The 26,421-nt window shown below is 44.3% G+C and overlaps 2 protein-coding genes and 1 long non-coding RNA gene across 4 annotated transcripts in view; 1 reads left to right on the plus strand and 2 right to left on the minus strand.

Moving 5' to 3' along the window:
- Positions 1-2,412, minus strand: part of PPM1E (protein phosphatase, Mg2+/Mn2+ dependent 1E) — a 60,731-nt gene extending 58,319 nt beyond the window's left edge. The window contains exon 1 of the mRNA XM_032129599.1: positions 1,918-2,412. Coding sequence (XP_031985490.1) covers positions 1,918-2,321 — 404 coding nt within the window. The 5' untranslated portion in view covers positions 2,322-2,412. The remainder of the gene's footprint in view (positions 1-1,917) is intronic.
- A 149-nt stretch (positions 2,413-2,561) lies between these two features.
- LOC116454073 lies at positions 2,562-10,202 on the plus strand. Of its 2 annotated transcripts, XR_004244004.1 has the most exons (3): positions 2,562-2,934; positions 9,007-9,104; positions 9,763-10,202. It is a non-coding gene; the product is annotated as an uncharacterized LOC116454073 (long non-coding RNA). The 2 variants fall into 2 exon arrangements; XR_004244005.1 differs by lacking the exon at positions 9,007-9,104.
- Positions 10,203-10,495: 293 nt separating this feature from the next.
- Positions 10,496-26,418, minus strand: RAD51C (RAD51 paralog C). Its single transcript, XM_032130236.1, has 9 exons — positions 26,244-26,418; positions 25,316-25,574; positions 24,905-25,071; positions 23,780-23,913; positions 21,240-21,371; positions 19,072-19,138; positions 16,351-16,411; positions 14,065-14,125; positions 10,496-10,625 (listed from the first exon to the last, which is right to left on the minus strand). Exons 1-9 carry the CDS (start codon positions 26,359-26,361, stop codon positions 10,518-10,520), a joined length of 1,107 nt encoding a protein of 368 aa, XP_031986127.1. The 5' UTR covers positions 26,362-26,418; the 3' UTR covers positions 10,496-10,517.
- Between the last annotated feature and the right edge of the window lie 3 nt (positions 26,419-26,421).

Consider the following 26,421-nt stretch of genomic DNA (forward strand, 5'->3'; position numbering starts at 1 on the left):
TTTTGCCTCTTTTATAGTCTTATCACATTTTAAGTTTCTCTGGCGACTGGAGAGTGAACTAAAAATACAGTACCTTACCTGAAGAATACTTTTGCATATTTGCACTTACCTCAGATTCCACCATCATTCAAGAAAAAGCTATTTCAGTTTAGCTCTGTCTTAGAAGTTGTTCAATTTGTCTTATAATATTATTAAATAGGAAACTATTTTCTTACAACATGATCCCCTGCTCCCCTAATTTTGAGGTGGACCTTGGTTTTTGTCTAGAGAAGGAAGCCTGCATTGATTTCACCACAAACAAAGCCAAGGGATGCTTCATTCAGTGGCCATCCAAAGATTTATACTGAAGGCTGAAACGACCCAAAGAACCACAACCTGGCATGAGCTGTCTCTATAAAAAGAATCCTCTCAAAATGTCTTTTTTTATTTTTTGCTTATTAATTTCAGCCATGAATACGAGCTTCAGAAACTGGGGAATCTGGAGTATGGGGACAGGCAGAGACAAGGGATGGGGGAGGAATTCGAGTTCATTTCATAGGTATACTTCAAATAATACTTTCAAATAATCTGCTCCACGTCTAAAACTTTATTCCCACTAACGTGACTTTGGATTTCACAAGCCTGTTTAAAAATAACCCAACAAAACACGTCCTAAATAGGTAGAAGGGACTTGCCTCTCTGCTCTCTACCACATCCTATGAATGTGCTGCTGTATTCCAGAGACTTTCCAAAGGTGGCAGGGCGAGCATGTGTGAATAGGAGAGCTTTGTCCTCTGCAGCTATCATTGTGTTGTCCCTACCGTCCACAAACGCAGAGGGCAGATGAGAACTGGATAGAAACAGACTATGCAGTTGTAAAACCCGGTTCTTTTCTCTCTTTATTTATTTATTTCTGCGACTGAGTAACACCTCTCATTACAATTACCGGCTCAATGGCAGAAAAGCTCCCCGGTGTGCTGTGCAGATTTTCACAGCTTCATTTGTCTCCTCCTGTGGCATCAGTTTAAAAAGGTTCCTAAAGAATCGCCACTAACAACCGTTTCTATTTCGAGCCTTCAAAGCCGGAGCTGAGCACAATACAAGGCACTGGTAACTGATCTTTAGGTTTCAGTCCACAGACTTTCCACACTGGGAATAGATCCCATCTGTTTCCTCTTTATGCACCAGCCTTTAGAAAGCACAGATCTGGAAACTGCCTCCGTACAGAACCGAGTATAGCCGGCTTTCCCCAGCTGACGGCAGAAAAATCCCCATGATTATGGATAGCTCTCTCCCAAGGTTTTCTACTCCTCTTTTCTCCCGGCTCCGTGAATACACGGTGTGGTTTTCTCCATGTGCGGTGGTTTTTTGGAAGGGTGAGTGGGGTGAACCACCTCTCTTTTCTTGCCCCTTCTTTTCCATTCTTGGCAGAGGTTTCCCCATTTACAAACCTCACAGGGGGAACATTTCAATTTCAAGCCCCAGCACAATCAACCACAGGCAACCCCCCCCCTGCTTTGGCACCAGAGCGTGAGACATTTCCCCCACCGCTCTCCCTCTCCACCAAGCTGCTCTCCAGATGGATGCTCGTGGTTCTCCCTTGTCTCTTCCCTTCGCCTGTCCCGGCCAGAGGGAAGGAGAAAGCACCGAGCAGACGATTCTTTGCGGAAGGGGCAGCCGCACAGAGCAGGACGCTGTGACCCCGGGCTGCTCCGCACCACCGAAGTCCTGAACTCTTTTGCCTCGGGGATCCCTCCCTGTCCTCTCTTCCCTCCCTCAGCCCCATATTGGGGGGGTTCCCCTGAGCCCCACATTGGAGAGTCCCTCAGACCTACACTGGGGAGTCCCTCAGCCCCACACAGGAGGGTCCCCTCAGCCCCACACGCGGGGGTCCCTCAGCCCCGCGCCCTGCCCCGCTCCCCTCAGCCCGGCACTCACTACTTGTAGAGCTGCTGCAGGCAGAGGTCCAGGCACTCGCCTTCCACCTCCTCCTCCGTGATGTACTCCGAGAGCGGCCGGGGCAGCGAGGGCAGCGGCGGGGGCGGCGGCGGCGGGGCGGGCGGCTGAGGGTCGCCGGCGTCGCCCTCGCCCTCGCGTCCTTCTCCCTCCTCCGCCTCGGCGGCCGCTCCCGCTTCTGCCTCTGCCCCGGGCTCCTCGTCAGCGTCGCCCGCGGCTTCGGCAGCGGGCGAGGGGGCCGCCGGCTCCGACTCGGGCTCCGGCTCGGGCTCCGGCTCTGCCCCGAAGGGCCCGCGGAACTCGCCCAGGAACAGCTCGAGGAAGCGGCGGTAGGTCTTCTCCTCCGCGCTGCCGCCGCCGCCGCTGCCCGAGCCGCCCGCAGCCATCGCTTCGCATTCCCGGCCGCCCGCCGGCGGATCAGCACTGCACCCGCAGAGAGCTCCCTGCCCGCCGCCGCCGCCGCCTCCTCCTCCTCCTCCCTCCCGCCCGCCGCCTGCGCGCGCGCTCCCGAGCCCAGGCCGCGGGCCGCGCACGCCGCGGGGGGTGCGGGGGGGGGGGCGCCGCCTGGGCGTCGGGAGCGCGCGCGGCGCTGAGGGGGGCCCGGCGGGGTCCGGCGGCCGCCCGAGGGGGCGGCTCGGGCCGCGGCGCTGGCGGGGGAGCGGGAGCGGCGGCAGCCGCGCCGCTGTGATGAGTCATGCGAAGGCAGCCAGACGCGTAGGTTCCTCACAGGAACCCGGAGGAAACCTGAGCGCACATCGCCTGTTACCTAATCCCTGCCTCCTTCGGGGCTTCCCTGGAGCTTCCGCCGCCGCCGTCGGCGCCTCCGCGGCTGCCGGAGGGTGCGCGGGGCCGGGGCGGCAGCGGGGGGCGGCCCGGGCTCACCCCGCCGTGAGGGGACGCCGCTGTCCCGCCAAGCCGGGGCCAGGAGCAGCCGCGGAGAGCGGGTTTGACATCGGAGCGTGTTTGCGTGAGGGGAACTGGCCATGAGAAAGGAAGAGGGTAGGTTTGGTTTAGGTGTTCGGAAGGACTTCTTCGCTGTGAGGGTGGGGAGGCCCCGGCACAGGTTGTCCGGAGAAGCTGTGGCTGCCCCATCCCTGGAAGTGTCCAAGGCCAGGTTGGATGGAGCTCTGAACACCCAGGTTCAGCGGAAGGTGTCCCTGCCCATGGCAGGAGTTGGATAGATGATCCTTAAGGTCCCTTCCAACCCAAACCATTCCATGATCCTATGATAAACTACGTATTGTGCAGTATCTACACATTCCGTGTTCTGGCAAAGGAGAACTTGTGAGAAGCTGAAGATGCTACTCCAACCAAAACTTAAAAGATAACCCGTCAGTGGGAGACAAACTGTACTGAATATTCTCTTGCTGACTAATGAATGTCTTTCATTTGTGAAAGGCATTTTGGCTTGTTTTATTCATTGCTGCTGGAAGCTATTTTCAGAGCTATCAGGTCCATAAATACCAATAATGAACAGGTATAATTGCCACACATTTAGAATAGCTTGTACACATGGGAGGGAACGATATCCTTAATGTCAGATATACCTTGAAAAATGGTCAAATCAGGGGCCTCATATGAAAAAAGATCCTCAAATTTTTATGTATTGTAACAAGGACAGTATCTTGCTGAAACCTGTTGTTCTCTGCATTGTAGTAATTACCTCTGCATGTCAGGTGCTCCTGTAAATCTGTCTTCTATTTGGTGAATTATTTTAGAGCCGAACTAATTTTAGAATATTTCCGGCAACCTGCATTGGCTGATCATATTCAATCTTGTGAATATGTAAAAGCCCTGACAGTTAAAAATGTGATTGCCACTGTTAGTCTTGGTCTTTCACAGCTGACAGTGACAGAAAATCACATCGCTTCTCCTGCAAGGTTATCTCTAAGCAGTATTTTTCTTTATACCATTTCTTTATTTTCAGTTTAACACTTGTTTATTTAGGGGTGCCAGGTAGGTTTGAAGGGTAAGAAACACTGAAGGGTAAGAAACATTGCAGTTCTTTTTGAGCAGAGAGCTCCCAGTTGCAGCTGACGATGTCATTGCTGGATTTTGGTTTGGTTTTTTTTATGTTTGTGTGTTCTGCATCATCAGTGAGTCACAAGCCCTGAGAGGATGAATAGCAATGCAAGTATCACAAAGCAGTTTTAACTTCATGATTAGTTGTTTTTCACTAGGAATCCAAAGGCAATTGGAGTTTCTAAGAAACTATAATCCAGATAACCTTGGTGTAATATGATCTGAATTATAAAAATTCCTATTGTAACAATGTCTTAGGAAAGTAACAGCTAATTCAACAAGATGCAAGATCAGCTTCATGTTGTATGACAAACAGCAATTAAAACTATCTAAGAAGAGATTCAAAAGCATTTAGGCAGCCTTTCTCTAAAATTTTTGTTAATTCTATGTATTTTTTAGTTGTTTCCAACAGCACAGAAGAGAATCTGGGAGTAATACCTACTCCGTTTCTTATTGAAATGTTAAAGTTACCAGATGTCCTTGATTCATCTTGGCAGTCCCCATGTGCTTTTCATCATTTGTCTCATGGCAGAAGACACTAATTAAAATGAAATAGAGTAGAACTCCACACTCAGGACACTTTGTCAACTTTTGGCACTACTGTCAAGTCGGGATTGTTTTGCTCTAATATTAAATAGAGAGCTGATGGCTCCCAGCCATGCTGACGTTGGTTTCTGGGAGGGAAAGGTGGAAAACCATTCCCATTAAGCTGGAGTCACTGTGGGTGGTGTGGCTGAGCCAGGCAGGAGGAACCTGCTGGCCCTGCTCTCTGTGGGGCCACCAGGGTGGGCAATTCCCCCAGGAGGAGCCACCCTGCTCCTCAGTGCTGCCCAGAAAAGGAAGCTCTAAGCACAATGTGCTACCCACTGATCCCTCAGAGCCTGTGCTCGGTGCTGTTACGAAATGTTTGGAGTGTTCAGGAACTCTGGGAGCTAAATTTAGAGTGCCTGGCTACACTCTGGATATCACTGGGTAGCAGCTGGGTGGATGGTTCCTATGGGATGAGGGAAGGTGGATGGAATAAACTCACAATTCACAACATGTGAGTCTGATGCCATTGCAAATCATATGGAGAATAAGGTTTGAACTTGATGTGAGAAGGAAACATGGGTGTTTGTATCCATTTCAGCTTAATCATGTTGCTTTTTGTTTGAAAAAAGAACATTTTACAGTATTGTTTTGGAAGAAATCTGTTTTAATTTAGCCTTAAAACAATGCCTTCCTCTTTCTCATTTGCTGTTGAGAAATAAGCAGGGTTTGAACAGGCCTTGGGGAGGTGGCCTGAATTGTATGGTGGGCAAAAAGAAGTGCTTTTTAATTCTTTGTCACCTTTGGAAGTGATTCCTGTGGGCTGACAAACAGAAGACACGTAGGGTCATGAAGAGTGCTTTGACAATACTCAGCATACCTGTGATATATGATCTGATACCATACAAATGAGTTTAATGGGAAAAATCCAATGGTAAATGCCTCTTCAAAGTAGGGCTTCTTCCTTTAAAAAGTAGGGCTTTTCCAGTAAACCTGAATTAATTTTAGAAGCTATATTCAGTTTTAATAATTCAGTTGCTTAAGACTGAAGCAAGAATTTGTAAGGAATACAGCAAGAAGACTCTTGTTGACAGAGTCAACATCCATCAAGCCCCAGTTAATTTTCTTAGGTTCAGTCTGTTCAACTGCAGCTTTAAAAAGCTGAGTAACTTCTGTCACCACAATTTTACTGACTCCTTTACCATAATAAATACTGTATTGGGGTGTTCCTAAACACCAAAGTTCTTCTCTCTTTTTCTTTCTCTTACTATTTTTCTTCAAAGTTTTTCAGGTCAAGTCAGCTTTTCCAGATTAATAGTCGAAGATTATTCTGAAATATCCCCATCCTTTGCAAAACACGGGATTTCAGGCCTGAATCCTACTTCCAGCTGTCATGGAAATTTCCAGTCCCATCCCAAAGGAAAATTCCATTTTTGGCCTTCCATTCAAACCCCTGTTTAGGAAAGGGTGTGGTTTGAATTAGTGTCCCCCTCAAATCCCATTGATGCAGCTGATTCTAACTTCTTTCCACAGTCTCAAACCCTATGATTTAGCCACAGAAACTTGTGTTCATTTCAAAAAATTAATGAATGAATAACTTTAGAGAGATAGATTTGTGTGACATAGCACATTTACTATCAAAAGCATAGTAAGCAGTAAGCTTATCTAGTAAAAGGAAGTGTTACAGTATTGACATGCTGCACTTTATAGGCATTATTTTCTTGCTAAGGACTCAACTTGTTCTTTAGCCCAAAACATTTTAATTTAGTAACATATATGATACAAAAAGAATTACTGAGTGAGTGTAGTTGTAACTGTGTTGCTAAATTTGCAGCGGTTCACACTAAATAAATTAAGAGTATTAGAAGGATATGTGTCAGAAATTTAAGCCCCCAAAATAATGCAAACTGAGTCGAACGGCATATTTGTGGCCTTTGAGAAATACATCCAGATCCAATTAGAACCATTTGTTGGGATCTGTAGAGTTTCTTTTTTACTGTCCTATCTATGTTATAAAATATTTTAAACATTCCCCATTCTCATTGTTTGAAACTGAAATGTGATTTATTTTTTTTTAATATCCCGATGCTTCTTTGGCTCTGTTGAAATCAATGGCAAGTAATTCTTGTAATAAAGTGAGCAGAATTGGCTATAATTCTTGAAGGATGACTTAGTAAAATACACACTTTTCTATGCATTCCTTTGGCACATCATCTAACATTTTTACTACTTGTGTAATGATGAAACTATTGGTTTTAATGCCATTTATTATTTCAATAGATAGAATTAAAAATGTGTAGAGCTTAGGCTCTCTAATAGATAGTGGATATTGTAGGAATATTTCTTGCTTGTGGGAAGCAAGACAGGAGCTGACAGTTTAACAGTGGGTGCATTTGTGGGTGAAATTCAGTACTGGGAAAGGGGCCAGTTCCCGGTGATTTCATTCTTCAGGATAGAACATTAATGCAGGCATCTTGCTCCAGCCAAGGGAAGCCAACTCCCCTGACCCTAATCATCCCAAATGAGTGCATGGCCAGGAGCCACGAGACACTGAGTGCCCAGGCTGGGGAGCAGGCAGAGGGAAGCCCGGAGCAGGTAGCAGCTGGCACTGGTTCCTGGAGCCGAGGGGCTGGTGCGGAGGAGGGCTGGCCGGGCTGCTCCCAGACAGTGCCAGCGCCACATTCCCCTGCAGCCAGGCTCCCTGGGCGAGCTCTTAGCAGGGCCCTTGTGCTTGAGCTGCTTTGGGAACACAGACTGACCTCCCTGGATCTCATCCTTTTAAAAAGCTGTTATTTCCCTTCTGTGCTCTGCTGTAATATTTGTGTTAGTGCCATGTCGGCGCTCTGTTTATTCCATTTCCTTCAAGGATAAGAAAGCATCAAACCATACTTCAAACTTTACCACATATATTTCACATAGAATTAACCAGTACAACACATCTTAATGTGCCTTTCTAAAGAATTATTATCCTGAGCATGGTAAAGACAGTCTCTTTTGGGAAGCTGGAGCACAATGACTTGTCCTTCCAACTTTCCTATCTTCTTTTGTTCAGGAAAAAGGGTGGAGTTCAAAAAGCAGGCAGTAAGGATTTCACCTTTGTTGTTAATCCATGAAATACCTGAGAATAAATCTAATTCTAAATTTAGTCCCCCTGTAAAATAAGTAAAGGAACAGTAACTGAAATTCAACAGGAAAATGGTTGTTATATTTTAAATGTACTTTTCTCAGCTCTGTACTCAACACTCAGGTTAGAGGCCAAATCTCCTTTCCACACAAATCAATCACTTTGTGATTGACTTCAATAGGAGACCGATTTCCTACCTTGAACCTTGGCTACACCTTTGTACCTCCAGTTAAGCTACTTCTTCTCCACATTTTCTTATATTTACTCTACTTAGAGGCTAGCTGGTTCCTCAGTATTTCATAATGGAAAAGGTGCAGAACACATCAAATCAGGAATAAATAAATTGTTATTTTCCCTGTCCAAATGAAAGAGTTTTGAAGCAGGACTCAGGGCTTGAGAATTCTCCTGTGACCGCAGTGTTTGCCTGTTGCCAAGGCCTGTGGTGGGATCTGGATTCTTGTTGTGGTGACAAAATAAGTTCCTCCACCGCAAGTAAATGTCGTCCCCACAAAAAATGGAATCATTTCAAACTCAGCATGACAGTTAAAGCCCTTGGCTTTCAGCAAACTGGGACTTAAGCAGCAAATCAAACAACCCGTTTTCTTTTTGATGCAGTGCCATGAGGTTGGCTACTTAGAATTTTACTTTTTGTGCAATAATAAAATTCTCTTCTGCCCCTCGCTGTTGGGCACTGATGCTGTGAGACATGCATGAGAATTCCAGGCGCACATGGAAAAAAACCAACTTGCCATGGAAGATTTACTGGTGAGGCAATGGTCAAATTTTTTCTTTCTCTGCAATTCTGAGCCTGGAACAGCTTCCTTGTCTCCAGCAGATGAGAACGAAATCTGGCTCATTTAATCTAATTTTGTCTCCGCCAACAGATCCTTCTCTCAGTTCTGGTCTGCAGAACTGATTTTTATAATAGCTTCAATAGGAAAAAAAGAGAGAAAAATTTAAAAATCTCAGCATAGAGAGCCTCCAATGTTTCCTCTGGACATTTTGTAGCTCCCACTGTTAACCAGTAACCGTGCATCTTTTTTATTTGAATAATGATGCCCATAACACTGGAAGCTCTAACATTTACTCAGCCAAAACCATTTATCTTGTTATAACAGGATCAGCATCTCAGCTGGGGCTTTTGGATGCTACTCTACTACAAACAAAATTAAAACCACAGTCAGCTGAAATTAATAGTATATGGGAGCCACAGTTACTCTGCTCACACATGGAAGGACGTGGGGCGGGTGTTAAATCCCAGCACAATGCATTGAGAGAAATGGATTTTTCCATAATTACCAAACCCCTTAGATAGCAGCTATCACCAGGAACCAGGAGAGCTCCTGAAAATATTGCTCCAACATTCCTAATGGATGGTTTTCCTTGTGGCTACGTAGGCAAGAGCTCGGTGCCAGCTCCCCCCTCCTCCCGCACTGCAATACGTAGGAAGCCTTTATTCCCAAACGGGAGCGTTTGCTTGCTGACATCACATGCGGTAGGATCCTTTTGTTTGCCTGTGTCTTCTGCATTGAAATGTTTGTCTGAGTCACAGATCCCGCTGCCTCCCTTCCCTTATGTCATGCTGCTTGCTTCAGAGCTTCTCCCTGACTCACAGTTTTTAAATTTTGACACAGCCCGGTTTGCTGCATGGCAACTCAATACTTTTCCCTTTAATACTTTATTATGTAATTTTTATTTAAACCCTATAATGATGCAAAAAACACTGCCTTTTTTTTTTTTTTTGCAGCCTTTTTTGAATAGAGAGATTTTATGACTCAGATTCAGCACTGAATTTTGTTTCAAGGCAAAGTCAGTTTAGTGTATACTAAATTAAAAATTTAAGATAGTGACTCCCACAACTTGAATTCTCCATTTAGCTGCTGGCTGAGTTTCCTCAGCTCTAACATTACCGAATGCTCTGCCAAAAGGGGTCATCTCTGTGCATGTGTACAAACACTTCTCATAATTGAAGTAATTACTATTTTGCAGTGCAGCACCTTTCTTCTCCTCTAATAATCTCCTCGATTTGTTTTCTCTTAATAAAAAGAGGACAAAAAGCTGCTGTGCTTTCAGAGTACATTCATTCTCTGGGTTTAGATTCTGGAGCTGCTGATATTGCTGGTGCCTAAGTCTGGGTTTCCTTTTTATTACAGCCACGAACAAAAGAGATCCTGATTACAGCCTGAAATGAAATGAAGAACATGGAAGTCAGAGCTATGCAGCAGTTTGGTTCAAGCCTGAGTCATGGTAAAATATTCCCACTTACTGAGACAGGAACATAAAATTATCGTGCTGGATTAAATCCTTTGTCCTTCAGATCCAGTCTTTCATCTCTGTTGTTGCCACTACAGGATAAATGAGAAGTTCAAAGCAGAGCTTTGATTGTCCTTGACCAAGGACTTTGCAGCAGGTGAGGGCTAAAGCCCCACTCTGGTGTAGCACTGAAAGCTGCATTTCTCTTCCAGCATCCACTGCTTGTGTCCTGCTCTGAGCCTGTGGTGAGCACAGTGCTGCATCCACCTCCTTAAAATTCAGGTACACACAAAGCCAGATGACTGATCCACATGCCTGTCATTAAATGTGCTGTGCTGAAGGCTCTCATTTCATTGTCTTTTTACCCAGTGTGAAAAGATGGAGTTGTAGCCCCCCCCCAAAAAAAAACCCAAACAAAAAAAACCCAACGCCAAAGCTGAAGCCACTTGTTATAGAAAACATAGATTTTTATTATAAAAGTACAATTATGCCATACACAAAGGAAGTTTGTGCTGCAGAAACTTGCACGTTGCAGTCTTAATATTAAAATAAAGTCCAGAGCAGGAACTGAAGTTGAAAGTCTCTCAGGCTGCCTTTGGCTGCACATCCACTCTGCCACTGCTCTCCTGCAGGTTTTTAACATTCCACTTTGGAATCACTGCTGCTTCTCCTCCTCTGTCCGTGGCCGTTTCCGAGGGTTCATCTCAGTCCCTTCTGTGCTGTGAGTGACAGCTGGAGGCTGCACATCTCGGAAGCCATGGGACTGGAAGATGGAAGGAAAAGCATGAGCTAAGGCTTGTAGGGATAGAAAGCATGAGTAACCAGTTCCCAGAAGATCAGAATGAGAGATGATGCTGCCATTTATGTTTATAGACCAGGTTAAGCTCAGCACTGCATACTTTACAACACATGTGCCTCATTTTGTTTTTTAAAGATATTTTATTTTCACCAACTAGGCTATCACTTTCATTTTACTGTTTATCACCCCTATGGCTATGAAAAACTGCTTCTCTGTAAATTAACTTATGTTGCCTATTTAAATAAATCAAAAGACAAATCCATCAGCTCCCACAGAAGCAAGGAGATGACTGGATTAATTGCCTCAGTCATTTTCAGAAACAAAACTGTGAATTTCTACAACCTAGGATATTTTTGTTCCATGTACCTACTTAATGAACTGAAAACATCAATGAGACATTGTAAGAGAACAGCAGAGCTGAATCTGCCTCTAGACTGCAAAGACTGTTCCAGCATAGTAATTTATGGGACACAATAGGATGAAAACCTTTGACTGCCAAAAACTAAATGTAGAAGTGAAAACTACATGCTGCTACCCAGGAGAGTGCTTGAAGTGTTCTAGCTGGCCTAGTACCACTCATATTTTCTGTTACTGTAGCTCACAATTTAATTTTTAACCATTTTAAAATATGAAAGACCTCGAAGTCAGTTAGTTAAACATGTCATGGATGCAGATGGAGATGATGAGACGTTGTGTGAAGCCTGCAACTATCTGAATTCCCATCTCCAGACAAATGCTGTGCAGAGAGCACTGCTGACAGCTCAGTGAAGACTCTCAGTGCAGACTTAGAGAGGAAAAGGCATTAATCAGAACACAAAGTTGCTTTGCTGATCCAAAACGCTCAGGTAGAGACAATGTGGGGACAAGAGCATTTCAGGAATGCTGACATTTTGGGTTGGTGCAGCGTGAAAAAAGCAGGCAGAATTACCATCAGACGTGACTCTTCCCAAATGCCAGTGTGTCCCACACCAAGATCAATCCCAAACCCGAGCAAAATGTCTTGTTTAAGTCTCCCCTTCCTGTATTTCTATTTCTGAAAGCCTCACCTCACCCAACCCGGGTTTTTTAAAGGAACAACCAACAAGAGGTGCCACAAGGGCAGGATCTGTGCAGCCCCTCTGCTATTTATAAGCAACTCAAGTGTTATTCTAAAGAGCATAATGGGGAATCTTCAAGTTTAATGTTTCGCTGCATCTAATCTCTGCCATTTCCCTGAGGCACAAAGGTGGATCTGTAGCCAACTATCCACTTAATCCAGAATGCTGACTCCCAGTGAAAGCATTCCAAGGGTTATAAGGGCCAGAACATAAAGTAGACTGCCCAGGATGGTTGTACTTGGTTACAGGCAGGCACCTTGAAAACACAAGAATTTTGTGTATATTTGTGAGGTTTGGGAGTGGGTTTTAGATGGTGAGGAGGTGGCTGCTGGAACCAAGGACAAAGCTCAGACTTCTGTCATTTTGAATTGTTCCTTAATGTCCTCTGGATTTACACCCTCTGCAGCAAGACTGGCAAGGGTAGATGGGCTTGTTACCTGAGCAGCGTTCCCATTGCTGGCCTGGCAGACCCTCCACAGCTCAGGGAAACACAATTCCTCCCTGGAATTTAGATCCTGGGTCTCTGTCTTTCACTATGAAATAATCAGGTCACATTCCTGGGAAATTCAGGTGAATCAGCTGAGCTTACTCCCTTGTGCATAAATCAATTTCCATTTCTATACTCTGCATTTAAGAATGAATCCTTATCAGCCTGTGGAAGAAAGGATTTCATGGGAGAGGAGTTCCACAGCCCCCTCAGAGTGGTGACTGATGCCAGAGTGCTGGAAAGGACAGGGATAAAAAAACCCCACAGCTCAGTCATGAATTTACACATCTCATCAGCTCATGGGCACTGAGCAGCCACTTTGCCAATGGTACCAAAGCACATCATTTGAACATTTCTAAGTCCTAAGGAATTTATTTTTTGGTTTTTAAATATCTTTTTTTTGTATGCTGGTTATACACAAATCTGACTTGGAAACACTGGATGTATTGACATCTCCCAGTTTTACTATGGAATGAGAAATGGTAACAGCAGACTGTTCTCAGACCTGAATTTCATGAAAGAGATGGGGATAATACATTTTTTACTTAAGAAATCATCTGCTGAAGCAGTTCATCAGGATTAAGGGAAAAAACACAGGGATAATCTTAAATTTTAACTAATCTTTGATTAGGATTCACTCTCAACTCTATTTCAAGATTGTGTGCATTCACACAGAAGAGAGCATAGGTGTTTTATGGTGCTCATAAAAGTGAAAGTAAAAGGCAATTAAACTGTCTGAGATAAAATCCATCTGTTTGTCAGCTGGAGAAAAAAGGACTCACATCACATGATCCAAACAACCTTGGGATGCAATCCCACTTCCCCTTCCAATCTTTATCAAAGTATATATTTGCAGTATTTCTTCTGTCCAGGTGAACACATTCAGGAGTGGGGGGGAAAAAAAAAAACCTGATTTCTCTTTGAAAGTTTGAGGATCTCATCTGATGGCAGCATTAAAATCTGCAGAAAATGCTATGGCAACGTGTTTCCATGAGGACACGCAGCAAATAGTTACGGAGTTGTACCTATGGATCTGACGTTTGAGGAGATAAGAGTTGAGTGGTGCTGTCTTTTCAAACCTAAATACAGCTTAGACAGCATCTCTTCTCATTAATATGTATCTAAGCACTCCACAATAGGAAATAATCACAGGATTTAACTAGGGATGAATAAGGGCTCCAGCCATAAGCTGGAAGCTCCTTACATGATAGTGGCTGAAAACTCTGTGTATATTGGCTGGTGTAGGGTCAGTGTAGGATAAACACAACATGGTTGATACCACACATAAAGCAGAGATGGGGAAATACCTATGGAACAAAGCACTGGTGAGGCCTCTGGAATACTGGGTTGAATTCTGGTCATCCTGATCCTAAAAAGATGAACTCAGCTGGAACAGATGCAAAGAACCACCTGAGAAACAACACCCTACCTGACCAGGGAAAAAACAGTTCAGGTCTCCCAAAATGAAGGCTAAGATCGTTCTTGGTAATTGCACTTAGGCCAAAAGTTAACACCAAGGGCAGATAAAATAAGCAGCACTAGCGGCAGAACAGGTGGGGACAGGCTGCCTGGAAGTTTGATCTGGAAATCAAAAGCATTTTAACTCTGAGAGGAAAAAATGCTGGGTCACTTTTCTAAAGAGAAAAGGTGCAAATTACCCCTAAATCTGGAGATATCCCAGTATTACTGGTTCCCTTCAGAAGGCAGCTGAAAAGCAACACTAAAAAAGCAAAGACCATTCTCAGATTTGTCTGAAAATTCCTTTACAGCTGACAATGTGCTCCCATCTGTGAATCTCCATCCCCAGAGGAATACTCACTGTGATGTGATAGGCTATGGTGGACTCCTTCTGACTCGGTGATTTGTACAATGTGGCCAACCTGGTAAAAGAAACCCCAGGTAATTATGATTAATTAATAGAGTAATAAAAATTCCAAATAGCTCAGTGACCAGACCCAAGTTTTCCTACAGTACCAGTGGAATTCTTATGGATGTATTTTCATATAGGTCATTCAAACTGTGGATTCTCATCCTTACATGACCTGTCAGCTCAAACACAATCTAGACCTACTAAAAAGAGTGAATGATTAATTAGCCTTGTTTCATCACAGAATTTGATGACATTTTTGGAACAATATTCATTATGAATTAAATCCAAATGTCACTTTCTTAAAATGCAAACAAAAAAGGTTTTGAGCACAACTCTTCCCTACTCCATTAATCATTTGTTCACTGACTTCTCAAAGCTGGGAGAGACCCTCAAGAATTCCAGTACTTCTAGGGAGGCTTTTTCCAGAGATTTCACAAGCCTGTCAATATAACCCAGAGGCTAGAGAAGATGTTCTATTTCTATGCCTGCCCTTGCCACTGACACACAGCATAACCTTGAGAAAGTAGTTCCCCTTTCATTTCTCCTCTGACACTTCCCTGATTTGGTGCATTTAGACTCTAAGCAATACACCTTGATTTGTGTTCTACAGTAAATGCTTGCATAATACAGAGAGAAAATTGCAAAGCAGCTCAAAAGCAAAGGGGTTTTCAACCCTTGCCAGTGCTGCTGGTCTGCACCGTGCCCACCTCCCCAAAACTCACACTTACATAAGCCAATCTAGAAAGTGTTCAGCTCTCTGTAGCAAGACACCCTGCCAAAAATCCTGTTAATTATTTTTGGGGTTTTTTTTCCTCCCTGAGGTGCCATTCTATTAGAGAGCACGTAATTACAGCCTGAGGAACGCTGCCACTTCATGTTAGCTACACAGGGAATTCCTCAGAACACTCAAATGCTGGGTTATACTTGACAAAATTGCCCAAATCTGGAGCTGCAGAAGCCAGGCTTTCACAAGAGCTCAGCTGGAGCCTCTGACTCAACAGGATCTTTCCTCCCAGCAAAGAGAACCCTTAGAATTAAGCTCTGATATTTTCAGTAGTAGACAGAAAGGAGGAGACAGGTACCAGAGTTGGCCAAAGCACATTTAAAATTTTTTTTAAAAAAAGGCAAATGGATCCTCAAGTGATCTTTGTGCCCAATAACCTGACATAAAAACAACAAAACCACAATGGATCATCAGCTATAGGCAGCCTTTGCAAAAATAAGACAGCATTGAGCTATTTCTGCTTTTACAGTTGTATCCAGAATTGCTGTTTCTGCAGGCCCCACTCCATGTTAGCTGCAGATTTACATCAGCAAATAAGCCATGTTTGTCTATCCTTGGCTTGTTTTCTGCAACTTCTATCTGCAGCCTTCCTAGCTGTGTTGCAGAAGAAAAAAAGTTCTTTTCATATATAAAATTAACTTTTGTTCACTGCAATCATTATGTTGATGCAACTTGTCCTAAAAAGACTGTTAACTAATCAGTGATGTTAATTTAATTCCAAATTAAACAGCCTGCTGTAATCATTCTGCATTGCCTTCAAACTTAGAATTTAAAAACAAAACTCCCCAAGAAAGTGTCACCGCATTTTTCTTTCAAATTCAACAAGCAAAACTCTGCACAACAACATTCCTGCAGCATTTTTGCTCACTGCAGAAGATTAGGGAATTGCAGCACAGCTCCTTAATCTCAAGCTGCTGCATGGTGATACTATACACAGGACAAATTTAACTGACCAGGAACGAGAAATGACCTTGCAATGCAAAGAGGGGAAAGGAGAACCAGGAAACAGAGGAGATCTCATTGCAACAGACAGAATTTCACACTGTTTTTAGAAGGGTTCAACCCACCCTCCACACCTCAGCCCTGTGCTGGCCATCAATGCAGCCCCTTCTGCCTCTCTGCAGGTCACTGGAACCTGGAATTGCACAGCTCTGCAGGATCCTGCTGCATTCCAAAGCAGAAGGGTCCAGTGGCTGCCCCTGAAGCTCAGGGTCAGCGGCCTGTCCTGAGGGTCACTGTCTAGGTGGTTTTAATGCCTTCCTTGGCATCTCTAGCTCTGGACTGACAGGGGATGAAAACACTGAAGCAAAAAAATTCTACCTGAAGAAATTATAGTGGCTACAACCAACCAGAGCAAGGCAAGGAGCCAAATTCAAACCCATGCTTCAGTCTGAAAGATTCTCCAGTGCCACACTTGTCATTACATGGATTTTCCTCACGTTTTCACTCACCTCTGACTGTTGTCCCAGTGAAAGATTAAACGGACGGTGGCAGCGTGTCCCCAGCTTTCTCCTGAGGGACACAAAATGACAGATCATTATCTCTTATACCACCACCACTGTCAGCAAGCTGAAATGAAATTAATCTTCAAAAACCCCCCATGATTAAAACAAAACATGTCCTTCTTGCAGTGATGCATCACATCTTTTTCATACTTGCAAGGATTGCACAACAAATACACCGAGACAAGAAATAACTTCTGTAGTCAGTGTGTTTTATAGAAATCTTGATGCAATACTTCCATATTCGTAGAAAAATGTTATGGATGCCTAATAAAGGACAGGTACTAGACAAATCTTGAAAACAGAGGCAGCTTGAAGAAGAGATGTGTCTAATTACTACTGAAGAAGTCTGGTGAGAAGGTCTAAATCCTACTTCAGAACTGCAATATTCTGTCTCTCAGGCATAATTATGAGCAAACATCACTCCCTTTGGGATAGCAGCTTTGGGAGAAAGTCAATGATTATTAAAGTATTAAGGGCCCCTGAAGCAGTCTTCTGCTTCTGACAGCAAAATGCAAAATAACACAACCAAAAGCAAGGAGTAGGGAAGTGTGGTGGAAAGAGAGAAGGAAGTTTGGATTGTTATCCTGATTCAGGGGCACAGTCACTTGTGTCAGCTCCCACCTGACCACAAATCAATGTACAGACAGCTTTATTGGGTGCTTTTTCCTCTATTTATCCCTGTCAGCAGTCCAAAGATGGATTGCACTTTAAACCAGTCAAGTCTCCCCTGTCTACCTGCTCTTTCTTGTCCATCCCTCCCTGGCCTCCACCACACCCCCAGCCCCTCGTGCCCCCTGTGCTCTGGTATTTATTAGAGCACAGAGAAGGAAAAAAATGATCCCACTGTAATGAAGACCTAGACCCTCTAGGCATCTTGCCAGACCTTGCTCCACTACATCTGAGTTGAGATTAAAGATTTTGGCTCTCAGATATGGCTCTGAGGCAGAGATCAAAACACATTTTACAATGGCTACAAATTCCACACCAGCACGTTTCCAACTGCATTGAATATGAGTGAAAAATGCTACTGTAAAATGAGGTATTTCTGAGTTGAACTGCCTGTAGATTAATATTTGACCTCCTTTCTAAATATATTTCGTAGAAAAGTTTAGGAACACCCAGCTTAGCTATCACTAGTGGGAAAGAAAGCTGTCCCCTTCATAAAGCTCTTGACTTAATACCTTGCAGCATCTGTGCTTTTTTCTTTTCTTCCCCCCCCCTTCCCCCCCATAATTAAGATCTTCCCTTCTGCACAGGAGCTGAATAAGAGTTTAGAGATTAATGCTTTCATGAAAAAGCTGTTTTTCAGGCTTACCAATCAATGGGGGAAAAAACCCCTATTTAGTGGAGGCAATAGGATTGATTGATTTTACTTGGGGATTTGCTGCTGACCCTTCCCTCAACAGTTCCTTTGGCTCCACCAAACCATGGAGTGGGAGGCTCTTTAGGCCTTTATGATGAGACTTTTGAAATACCATCTCTTCAGAGCAGGGCATCAAAACCACTTGGTTAAATATTTTACCAGCTGGTACCAAATTGCATTTTTGGAAGAGTTCACACTACTCAGTTTAACAATGCTGTTAATGTGGGGAGAGTCACAGTCAGCTCCACGGGAGGTCATGTCAAATTAATTGTTTGTGAAAGAAAATATGCACAAGGCAATGCAGGATATCTGTGAATTATAACCTCCCCTGAATGTCTTCACATTCTTTACTGTCCCCATGACTCAATAAACACAACATCTCCCAAACAATGCTGGCCAGTGAAAAAAAGACAGACTCTATTAGCTTTAATTGAGTTTGTAGCAAGAAAGGCTGCCAAAAATAATCCATCAGAGAGCAAGAGGCAAAACTGACAAAAAGGGTCAGATCCTGCGAGCTGGGTCTGCCTGCACAGCTCCAAATTCCACGTTCTTCACATTCCTGCAGGAGATGGGCTGTGTTTATTCATTTTACTCTACATCTGTGCCAAATGGTTTGGTGCCTGTACAGACTCTGGGAACATCTTTGTCTTTGTACTGTCCCCTTCTCCCTCCTCTCCAGAACAAGGGAATTATTACTTAGCTCACAGAACCTGAAGAATTTGTGCCCTTTAAGTGAATCATAAAATAATGCAAAGCTACAGCCTGAAATAAGATTTAAATGCTGAACCTTTCCTTAATTTGTAGAAATCTCCACTTCAGAACTGTTTTATTTTCCCCTGTGACTGCAGCAGAAAGGTCTGGATGAGGTATCTGCTCATTACAGGGCAAAATTGAGCAGCTAGAAAAAAAACTCTTTAACCTGGCTCAGGGCAGGCTGTGCCTGAGGATCCCACATAGAACTTCCCTCTACATCATAACTGCAGAGAATTCCAGTGATGCAGCAAATATGAAATGCCTTTGCAAATAATTAATGGAACATGTTCAAGGGTAATGGGAAAATAAACAATTTAAACTGTTTGGGAGAGGCAGTGAATGGTTCTCAGGGAATTTAGGAAATTGCAGCTTAGTTTGGGGTATGAAACCATTAAGCTGGGTTCTTTTTTAGTGATTTAACCTCTTCCTCACCACATTCCTGCTACAGGATTACTCCTCCCAGGTACATTTTTTGGATGATTTTTCTTTGTACATAAAGCCAAAGGAAAGGAAGTCCTATATCAATTTTCAACTCAAAGCTAAACACTTACCTAAAGCAGGTACCAACGTGGACTGGCTTTGTCCAATCCTTGTTGTCATTTGGTTTGTCAGAACCACCTGAAAGAGGAAGCAGAAGCAAAGAAATAAGAAAATGTCCTGGAAAAGCACCATACTGGTGGGAGGGAAGAGAGGGAATTTTCAAAAAGCTTTTACTGATGAAGCAGTTACTCAGGCAAAACTCTTGGCAACTGTGATGAAGCTCCTGTGTTAATGAGGAGAAACTGTAAAGGTGCCTCATCTTTTCAAAACAAATTAAGAGAACCCTGCAAAATGTATTTTTGGTTTGAATGGGAGATTTCCTTCATTCAAGACTTTAAAGAAACCTCCATTTCATCCTCTCCAAGGGATGCAAACCCCACACAACTTATTTATCCCACAACATTTGTCCTAAATGCTGTTTGGATCTATGTTTAGCTGCAGGTGACTTGCTCCATGAGGAGCCAGCTCTCAGTCCCTGGGGTAAATGAACTTGGTGGTGCTGCTCACAACGCGCATTAGCCTGGTGATTAACTGAATTTCTGTGCCTTGTAGTCTAAAAATGCACAAGTGGGTACAACACAAAGCAGAATGGAAGTGAACAGACAGAGCGGGGGAGTGTTTTCACAGCCCCAATCACTTGTAGGAGGCTCACAGACAGTCTAGGTTAGATCCCTGGTAGAAGTGGGGGTGGGTGAGACAGAAAAGAGCCAGGAATATTAATTACAAACTTCATTAAAAATGAAAAATTGTACCCATCTTAGACCCTAGAGAGTTCCATTGTTTGACATGCTCAGAGGATTCGTGCTGGAGCAGTTCAGGAAAGTGTGTGAGAGGAAACAATTCTGCTGAGCACACCCTAAAACATTTCCACAGCTGGGAGCCCAGCACAGATATTGCACATTTTAGAGAAGTAACTCATCACAAGTGCATGGTAACAGCCCCAAATAGCCTCCTCATCTCCCTGCTGGAGAAGGGCTGGGCATCCTCACTCCGAGTCCAGGTTTAGGATCTGACTTCCTTCCATATTAGAGCATCCAGGCTGCCTGACAAGCAATCCCTGGCATGCAGGCTGGATTTAGCCTGCTCACAGCTCGTGGAACTAACTCAGACACCACTAACAAGAGGGCAAATCCAAGCAAAACCATTCCTGAAGCTCTGACTCCTTTAGCAAGAGTTTATTTAGCAAGTTTGCACCAAACTACTGCCTGGTTGAGAATAAATAATTTCTATATTTTATCCTTGACCAAAGAAAAACTGTCCAATGACAGCAGCTGCTGTTCAAGGTCACCAGGTACCAAGCTGTGATGGAAAGCACTCAGGAAACCTGAGGCTTTGCAGACCCTGGAACATCATCTCCCTGGTGCCCAGAGCAGCAGGAAGGAGCTCCACAGCTCATGGCAGGACACTTTGGGAATGCTGGGCTCTTCCCTTCCCACAGCTCCCAAAGGAAGCACAAGGGGAGTTTTATTTTTAGCTGCTTGGAACAAAAGCCAACTGCGCCAGAGGGTTGTGGGTGACAAGGTCACAAGTCACCTGGATACTGTTAGAGGCAAAAACACCATTTTGAGGGCTGGGGAAGCTCTAATTCCGGAACAATGCTTCTCTGAGCTGCCAGAGACTTCCAAAACAACTTCTGGAACAGCTGCAGCTTCCCAGTGCCATCTGCTGGCTGCGGCTCTGCTGCCTCCAGACCATCAGTGACGTGGAAACAATGCCCAGGAAGGAAGCTCTGGGTTTCCATGGATGCCAGAAGAGAAGGCCAATCCAGCAGATAAAGTGGTTCCATAGTTCATTTTTAAACAAAGAGTGGAAAGTTGTGTTGGAACTGCTGAATACTCTGAGGTATTTTTGTAGGTAAAGTCATCAGAGGAGCATCCTTTGTCCAACCAAATCATTGGAGATGATGGCAAACAGCATTAAAAATGCCATTCTACCACTTACTTAAGATCCACAGGATGCTGTTGATGCAAATTTTACTTATTTGGGCAAGTCTAGGAATTTCCCACCTTTTAGGTGTTTTGCCTTTGTGATCCCTCTACATTTAAACTGGCAAGAACGAAGGCAGAGGACATTACTGCAGTTTTATTTTGCTATTTAGAGACAAAAGCAAATCACATCTCCTTGATTATTTGCAAAAAAAAGTAGCATCTTTTGGGATTTAAGCCTGCCTTGGACTTACTGCTGATTTATGGTCGTTGGCTATGATGATGAGCTGCTGTGCCAGCCCGTTCAGCAGCCTCGTGCGGAGGGACAGGTCCTCAAAGTCGTGGCGAAAGGGAAAGGCAATTCCATCAATCACCACCAGCCGGACCTAAATGCAGAAGAAAAGATAAAAAACTGCCATTACCATCCTATAAAAAAATGACAAAAAGCAGCCAGACCTGTTTTTAAGTGCAGTGGAATGTTTCATTTCCGACTTAGGTGAATATGATGGGCAAAGCTGGACTCGAAGCCTTGCAGGGGAGAAGCTGGAGAAAATATTCATTAAACATCAGAACTGTACTTCAGTCAACTCTCCACAAACAGTAATTTATTTCACCTTCTCCCTAAAAAATCAAATCCAAATCAAAATCAGAATACACGCTGTCTGAAGCCACTGCTGAGATAACTCAGCTCTTATCAGTGATCTGTCTTGGAAACACAGAGTTTAACAGATGCTAAAGATATTCCAGGCACACTGCACTGGAGCTGAGGATCTATCTTGCCTCAAGATGTTTGCTTTGCTGAATTACTTCTTTTGTAGCAATCATTAGCTGAAGTCAGAGCGCACTGCAGCTGCTGGCTCATCACCCTCAAGACACTGTATAAACATTAGTCTGGGATTTTGATTTATTCTATCTTCATTTGTTGTGGCTGTTTTGATGACCCAAGTTTGAAATACAGGAGGGAGATGGATGGTCTTACAGTGCCTGCATGTTCAGATGTCACTCAAATCCTTAGTGTCTACAAGTTCTTGCATTACTGCACAAGATAACAAATTGGAAACAACACAAGAATCCTGATTTTCTGCTGTATTGATTTAACTCATTACTGGGAAGTCTCTTTATGACTGGAACATACAAGCCTGCAAAAACATCACAATGAGATCGTCCTGGGCCTCCAGCTGACAAAAACAGACCCTTAATTTGCAAAAGAAGATTAAATAGTTGGGATTAAAAGAAGATATTCATCTGTATTCTCATTTCCCCTCCTTCCTGCAAATTCTTTCCCATGAGTCTGTACATCTTCCTCATGTATCATTTCTTTAAGAACAACCAGTTTAACAGCATCAACATGACACATGCTAGACAGGAATGTATACATGGTTATATAACTTGGCTATCACAAATTTGCCCAGGTAGGATGCAATTTAGTTAAATTTCTCCCAGTTGCACTTGTTTTAAGATAGGAGACAGGAAAACTTAAAGTATTTAAAGTATAAAGAGAGCTTGGTAACACCTGCCTTGTCCATGCCAGCTTGGCTCTAGCAGACCTTAAAGAATTGGGTTTTTTATGACAAGAATATTTTCTAACAGTCTTTCTCATATTATTAACAAGATCTCAAACTAATTCTTATTTCCAAACGGCACATTTGGATCTCTAACTCTACATCTTTCTTATCCTTAAACCTCTACAACTTTGTCTCTCTCATAAAAACCCCTAAAATCTGGAGGCTTCCTGTGATCCCAGACCTGGCTCCAGAGGGATCAGACTAATTTTAATGAGAGCTGGACTGCAATGAGCAATCTGTCAAGTCACTCTCAGCCTGTCCAAAGAATCAGAGGAAGGTCTTGTGGTTCTCCTGCAACCAACTCCAGGCTGCAGGCCAAGCCCTTATAATCAGCACAGATGGTTCCAGGGAACTGCAGCCCAGTGGAACTGTGCTAATGAAGCCATGTACTTTCCACAAGAGCAAACACAACAGGGCACCGTTAGTACCTGGCAGGGAAAGGGAAATACCAGACTACACCAGGCAAAAGTGAGGCTCCCATCTGTGTTTTCAAGAACACAGCAGCTCCCATAAATGAAAAATTTTGGAGTATACGCAAAAGACAATCTAATCCAACATTGATTTGTGCTCTGATAGAAGGAGGCACAGTCATGTTCCTCAGATCCTGACAGGGAGTGATCCGCAGTGCAGAGCCTAGAAATCTGGAGGGGAGGTGGTGAAAATCTGCCTTACAATAGCATTTCTCTAAGACATTAGGTACTAGGAAACTTTCTGGCTGCAGTCCACCCAAGAGTCAAGCTGCAGGCTCTGGTTGCTTGTAGCAACAGAAGATGCACTGAAAAGAAGAAGAGTCACTTTCCAGATGGTGCAGGATGTCTCTGGTCCTCAGTGATCTTCTAGGGCAAAAAAAGTGGCACTAAGCCTTTCTGATGCCACCCTCATGGTCACTACACACCCCCGTGGCTCAGAGGCTCTTGTGTGGAGCAGTTCTGTGGTGATTCACAGCTCAGTGCTCACAGAAATGGAACATGTGGCAGCACAGACCCAGCGTCCTCAACTCAGAGTGGAAATTCAGGAGGACGGCAAAAGCAAATTACTCTCAAGAGTAATTGGGATGGGAATGAAAAGGCAAACAAGCAGAAGGCTTTACATTTGTACTCTGCTATCAGCCAATATTTTACTGCCAAGCTGACGAGGTACCAAGGTGTTTACTCATGTTACTACAGCAGACAAAAATCTTCAGCGTGAAGATGAGTGACACCTCCTGACAAGCCTGCAATAACCCCTACCTTGGAATGCTCTGACAGGAATTCTGGCAGGAGGTAGACCTGGGCCAGCAGCTCTACGTAGTCACGACAACGGAAGTAATAGATGTGAGAGAGGATATTTTCCAGAGAGAAAGTCTCCAAAGCTTTCTGATGATCTGAGAACAAAACAAACAGATGAGTAAATGAGTCAGAAGTCTGTACGAGCATATTGTTACTTTCATCATCCCACCAAACCCTGCCCTCCACACATAGCAACAGCAAAGCCCCCAGAAACAGAACAGGCAAGGTAAGGAGTGTGGAAACATATTTTCCATCTGGCTTGAAAGTCAGGAAGGTGGTGAGCACATGCTATCCCAGCATTTGCACACAGACACACTGGAGCCTCCAAAGAAGGCCTCCAACAATGAAAAATTTATTTCTGAAGCAAGAACTTCTCCAGTAAATCATTTTCAAGCCAGAACACCACCAGAGGACATCAGGGACTATTAATCATCCCTTGTTTAATATACAGGCAGTAGCTCGTTTAATACAGTGTCTTTTTACCTCAGTTCAAACAGAAGTTTGGTGCATAAATTCTCCATGAGTAACATAAAAGTTGTGTCCTTATCCCCAAGTGACTGATGACTTAGAGAAGAAAACTCTTACTAAATGCAGCCTGGCTGTATTGACTTTATGGAGGAGCTGAATTCCAGCTATGGTTTTACTGTATGGGCCTTCAGCAGCAACACTGCCTCATAAAATTCTGCTGTTCCTTTTTTCTTTCCCCACCTATTCCTGTGTTTTGAAACAAAACACTCAGTTTTGCTCAGGAGAGTTGGGTTTGAGTGTTGGTGCAAACATGATCATTAAGGTATTAAAAAAATGGAAGAAGGGAGGAAGGGAGGAAGAGCAAACACCAAAACCTCACACAGCACCTAAAACCCCCAAGATCAAAATGATCACAAAATCTCCATGTAGAAAAATAATTATTTTTGAAGTAGACCAGCTCAGTCTTCTCCAGACACAGATGTAGTTCAGGGTTTGACACACACAGGTGGAAATAAAAAGCTGTCAGCAAACACTCCACAAGTAACACTGCAGCCTACGAGACACTTGTTTCACTCCATCCTTGCCTGCTAGGCAGAAAGAAATGACTTAGCAACGTACCTTCTTCTTGCTGAGCCTCAGCAATAAGGTGGCAGTGCTGCACACAGGCAGCTGCAATGTCCACCACTCTGTCCACCATAAAGCTCCCCTCAGTGTCAATGAACACGGCTTCTCCAGCAACACCCCCGAAGCACTCTGGGATCTGGACATCGACTGCCAGCTGCATACTGCCATGGGAAACAGGAAAAAAAGGAATATTTACACCCCAGAGCTGTCCCAACTCACTCCTGGAGTGATATTCCTGCTGAGGAATACACGGAACAGGGAGCAGTACAGCCATTATTATATTTACAATGCTGGAGAAGAATCAGGGATTGCAGGCATGACAACAAGAAAAATGAACTCATTTCATAGCTGAGTTAAACAAAAAGTGATTGTTGCTTGCACAGAAATCATGGAAAAATAAAATACCACAACTGTGTTTTGCCAACACCGGGTGCTCCGCAGATCTCTGTGATTTTTGTTAGCTGCACACCACCTCCCAGGATGTTGTCCAGTGCTGAACAGAAGGTGATGATGAAGCCCTGAGTTTGCTCTTCTTCCAGAAGCTCCAGGGCTGTGCACCTCCTGGTGGCACCTGAATCCCCAGCCGTCCTTGCTGCGTCCCTGTGACATTCCTGCCTCACCACCTGCAGTGCTTCCAGTGCCTCTTCCCTCGAGATTCCAATTTCTAGAGAAGCCAAAACCACAAAACACCACCTTTATTTTATAAGCAGTGACTGATTCTGCAGCATGACACAAAATGATTCTTATTCACCCTCTCAGGACAACATGCACACAGCCCTGGCACTAACGGTGTGATTTTTAAACTTTTACTATCATAGATAATAAAGCTACCCATAATCAAAATCCCAGACTGGTTTGGGTTGGAAGGGACCTGAAAGACAACCCAGTTCCATCCTAGGACACCTTCCACTACCCCAGATTGCTCAGAGCTTCATCTAACCCGGCCTTGGACACTTCCAGGGATGGGGCAGCCACAGCTTCTCTGGGCACCCGGTGCCAGGGCCTCACCACCCTCACAGGGAGGAATCATGACACATTCCTTGAAAACGGCAATTTTCTGACATCAAAGAAGCTTATTTTGTTTAAATCACGTAGTAAAAACAAGAGGGAAGCTGGGGAAAGAAGAGGAAATGAGCCTAACAGAACCCTTTCGTTTTCCTGCATCACTCAGTGTCAGCTGATCTTTTACCAGAATCGTCTTTTTTTTATTATTATTATTCACTGTGCCCCTTTCCCAGAGGCCTCATTGGGGCGTCCCAGGGGCCGGGATGGGGAAGGGGGAAGGGCCCGGAATATCCAGAGGAGGCCCCGCGGGGCCGAAGGCCGCCGGTACCTTTGCTCAGGCCGCAGGGGCCGGTGTCCAGCAGCTCCTGCGCCGTCTGGAAGCCGGCGGCGGCGAGGCGTGAGCGCAGGGCGGGAGCCAGCGGCAACGTGCCCACCTCCCGCTGCATGGCGGCACCGGGAGGCACCGGGAGGCACCGGGAGGCACCGGCCCCGCCCCGGTCCCGCCC

Source organism: Corvus moneduloides, chromosome 20 (genome assembly GCF_009650955.1).
Source record: "Corvus moneduloides isolate bCorMon1 chromosome 20, bCorMon1.pri, whole genome shotgun sequence".
NCBI classification, from domain to species: domain Eukaryota; kingdom Metazoa; phylum Chordata; class Aves; order Passeriformes; family Corvidae; genus Corvus; species Corvus moneduloides.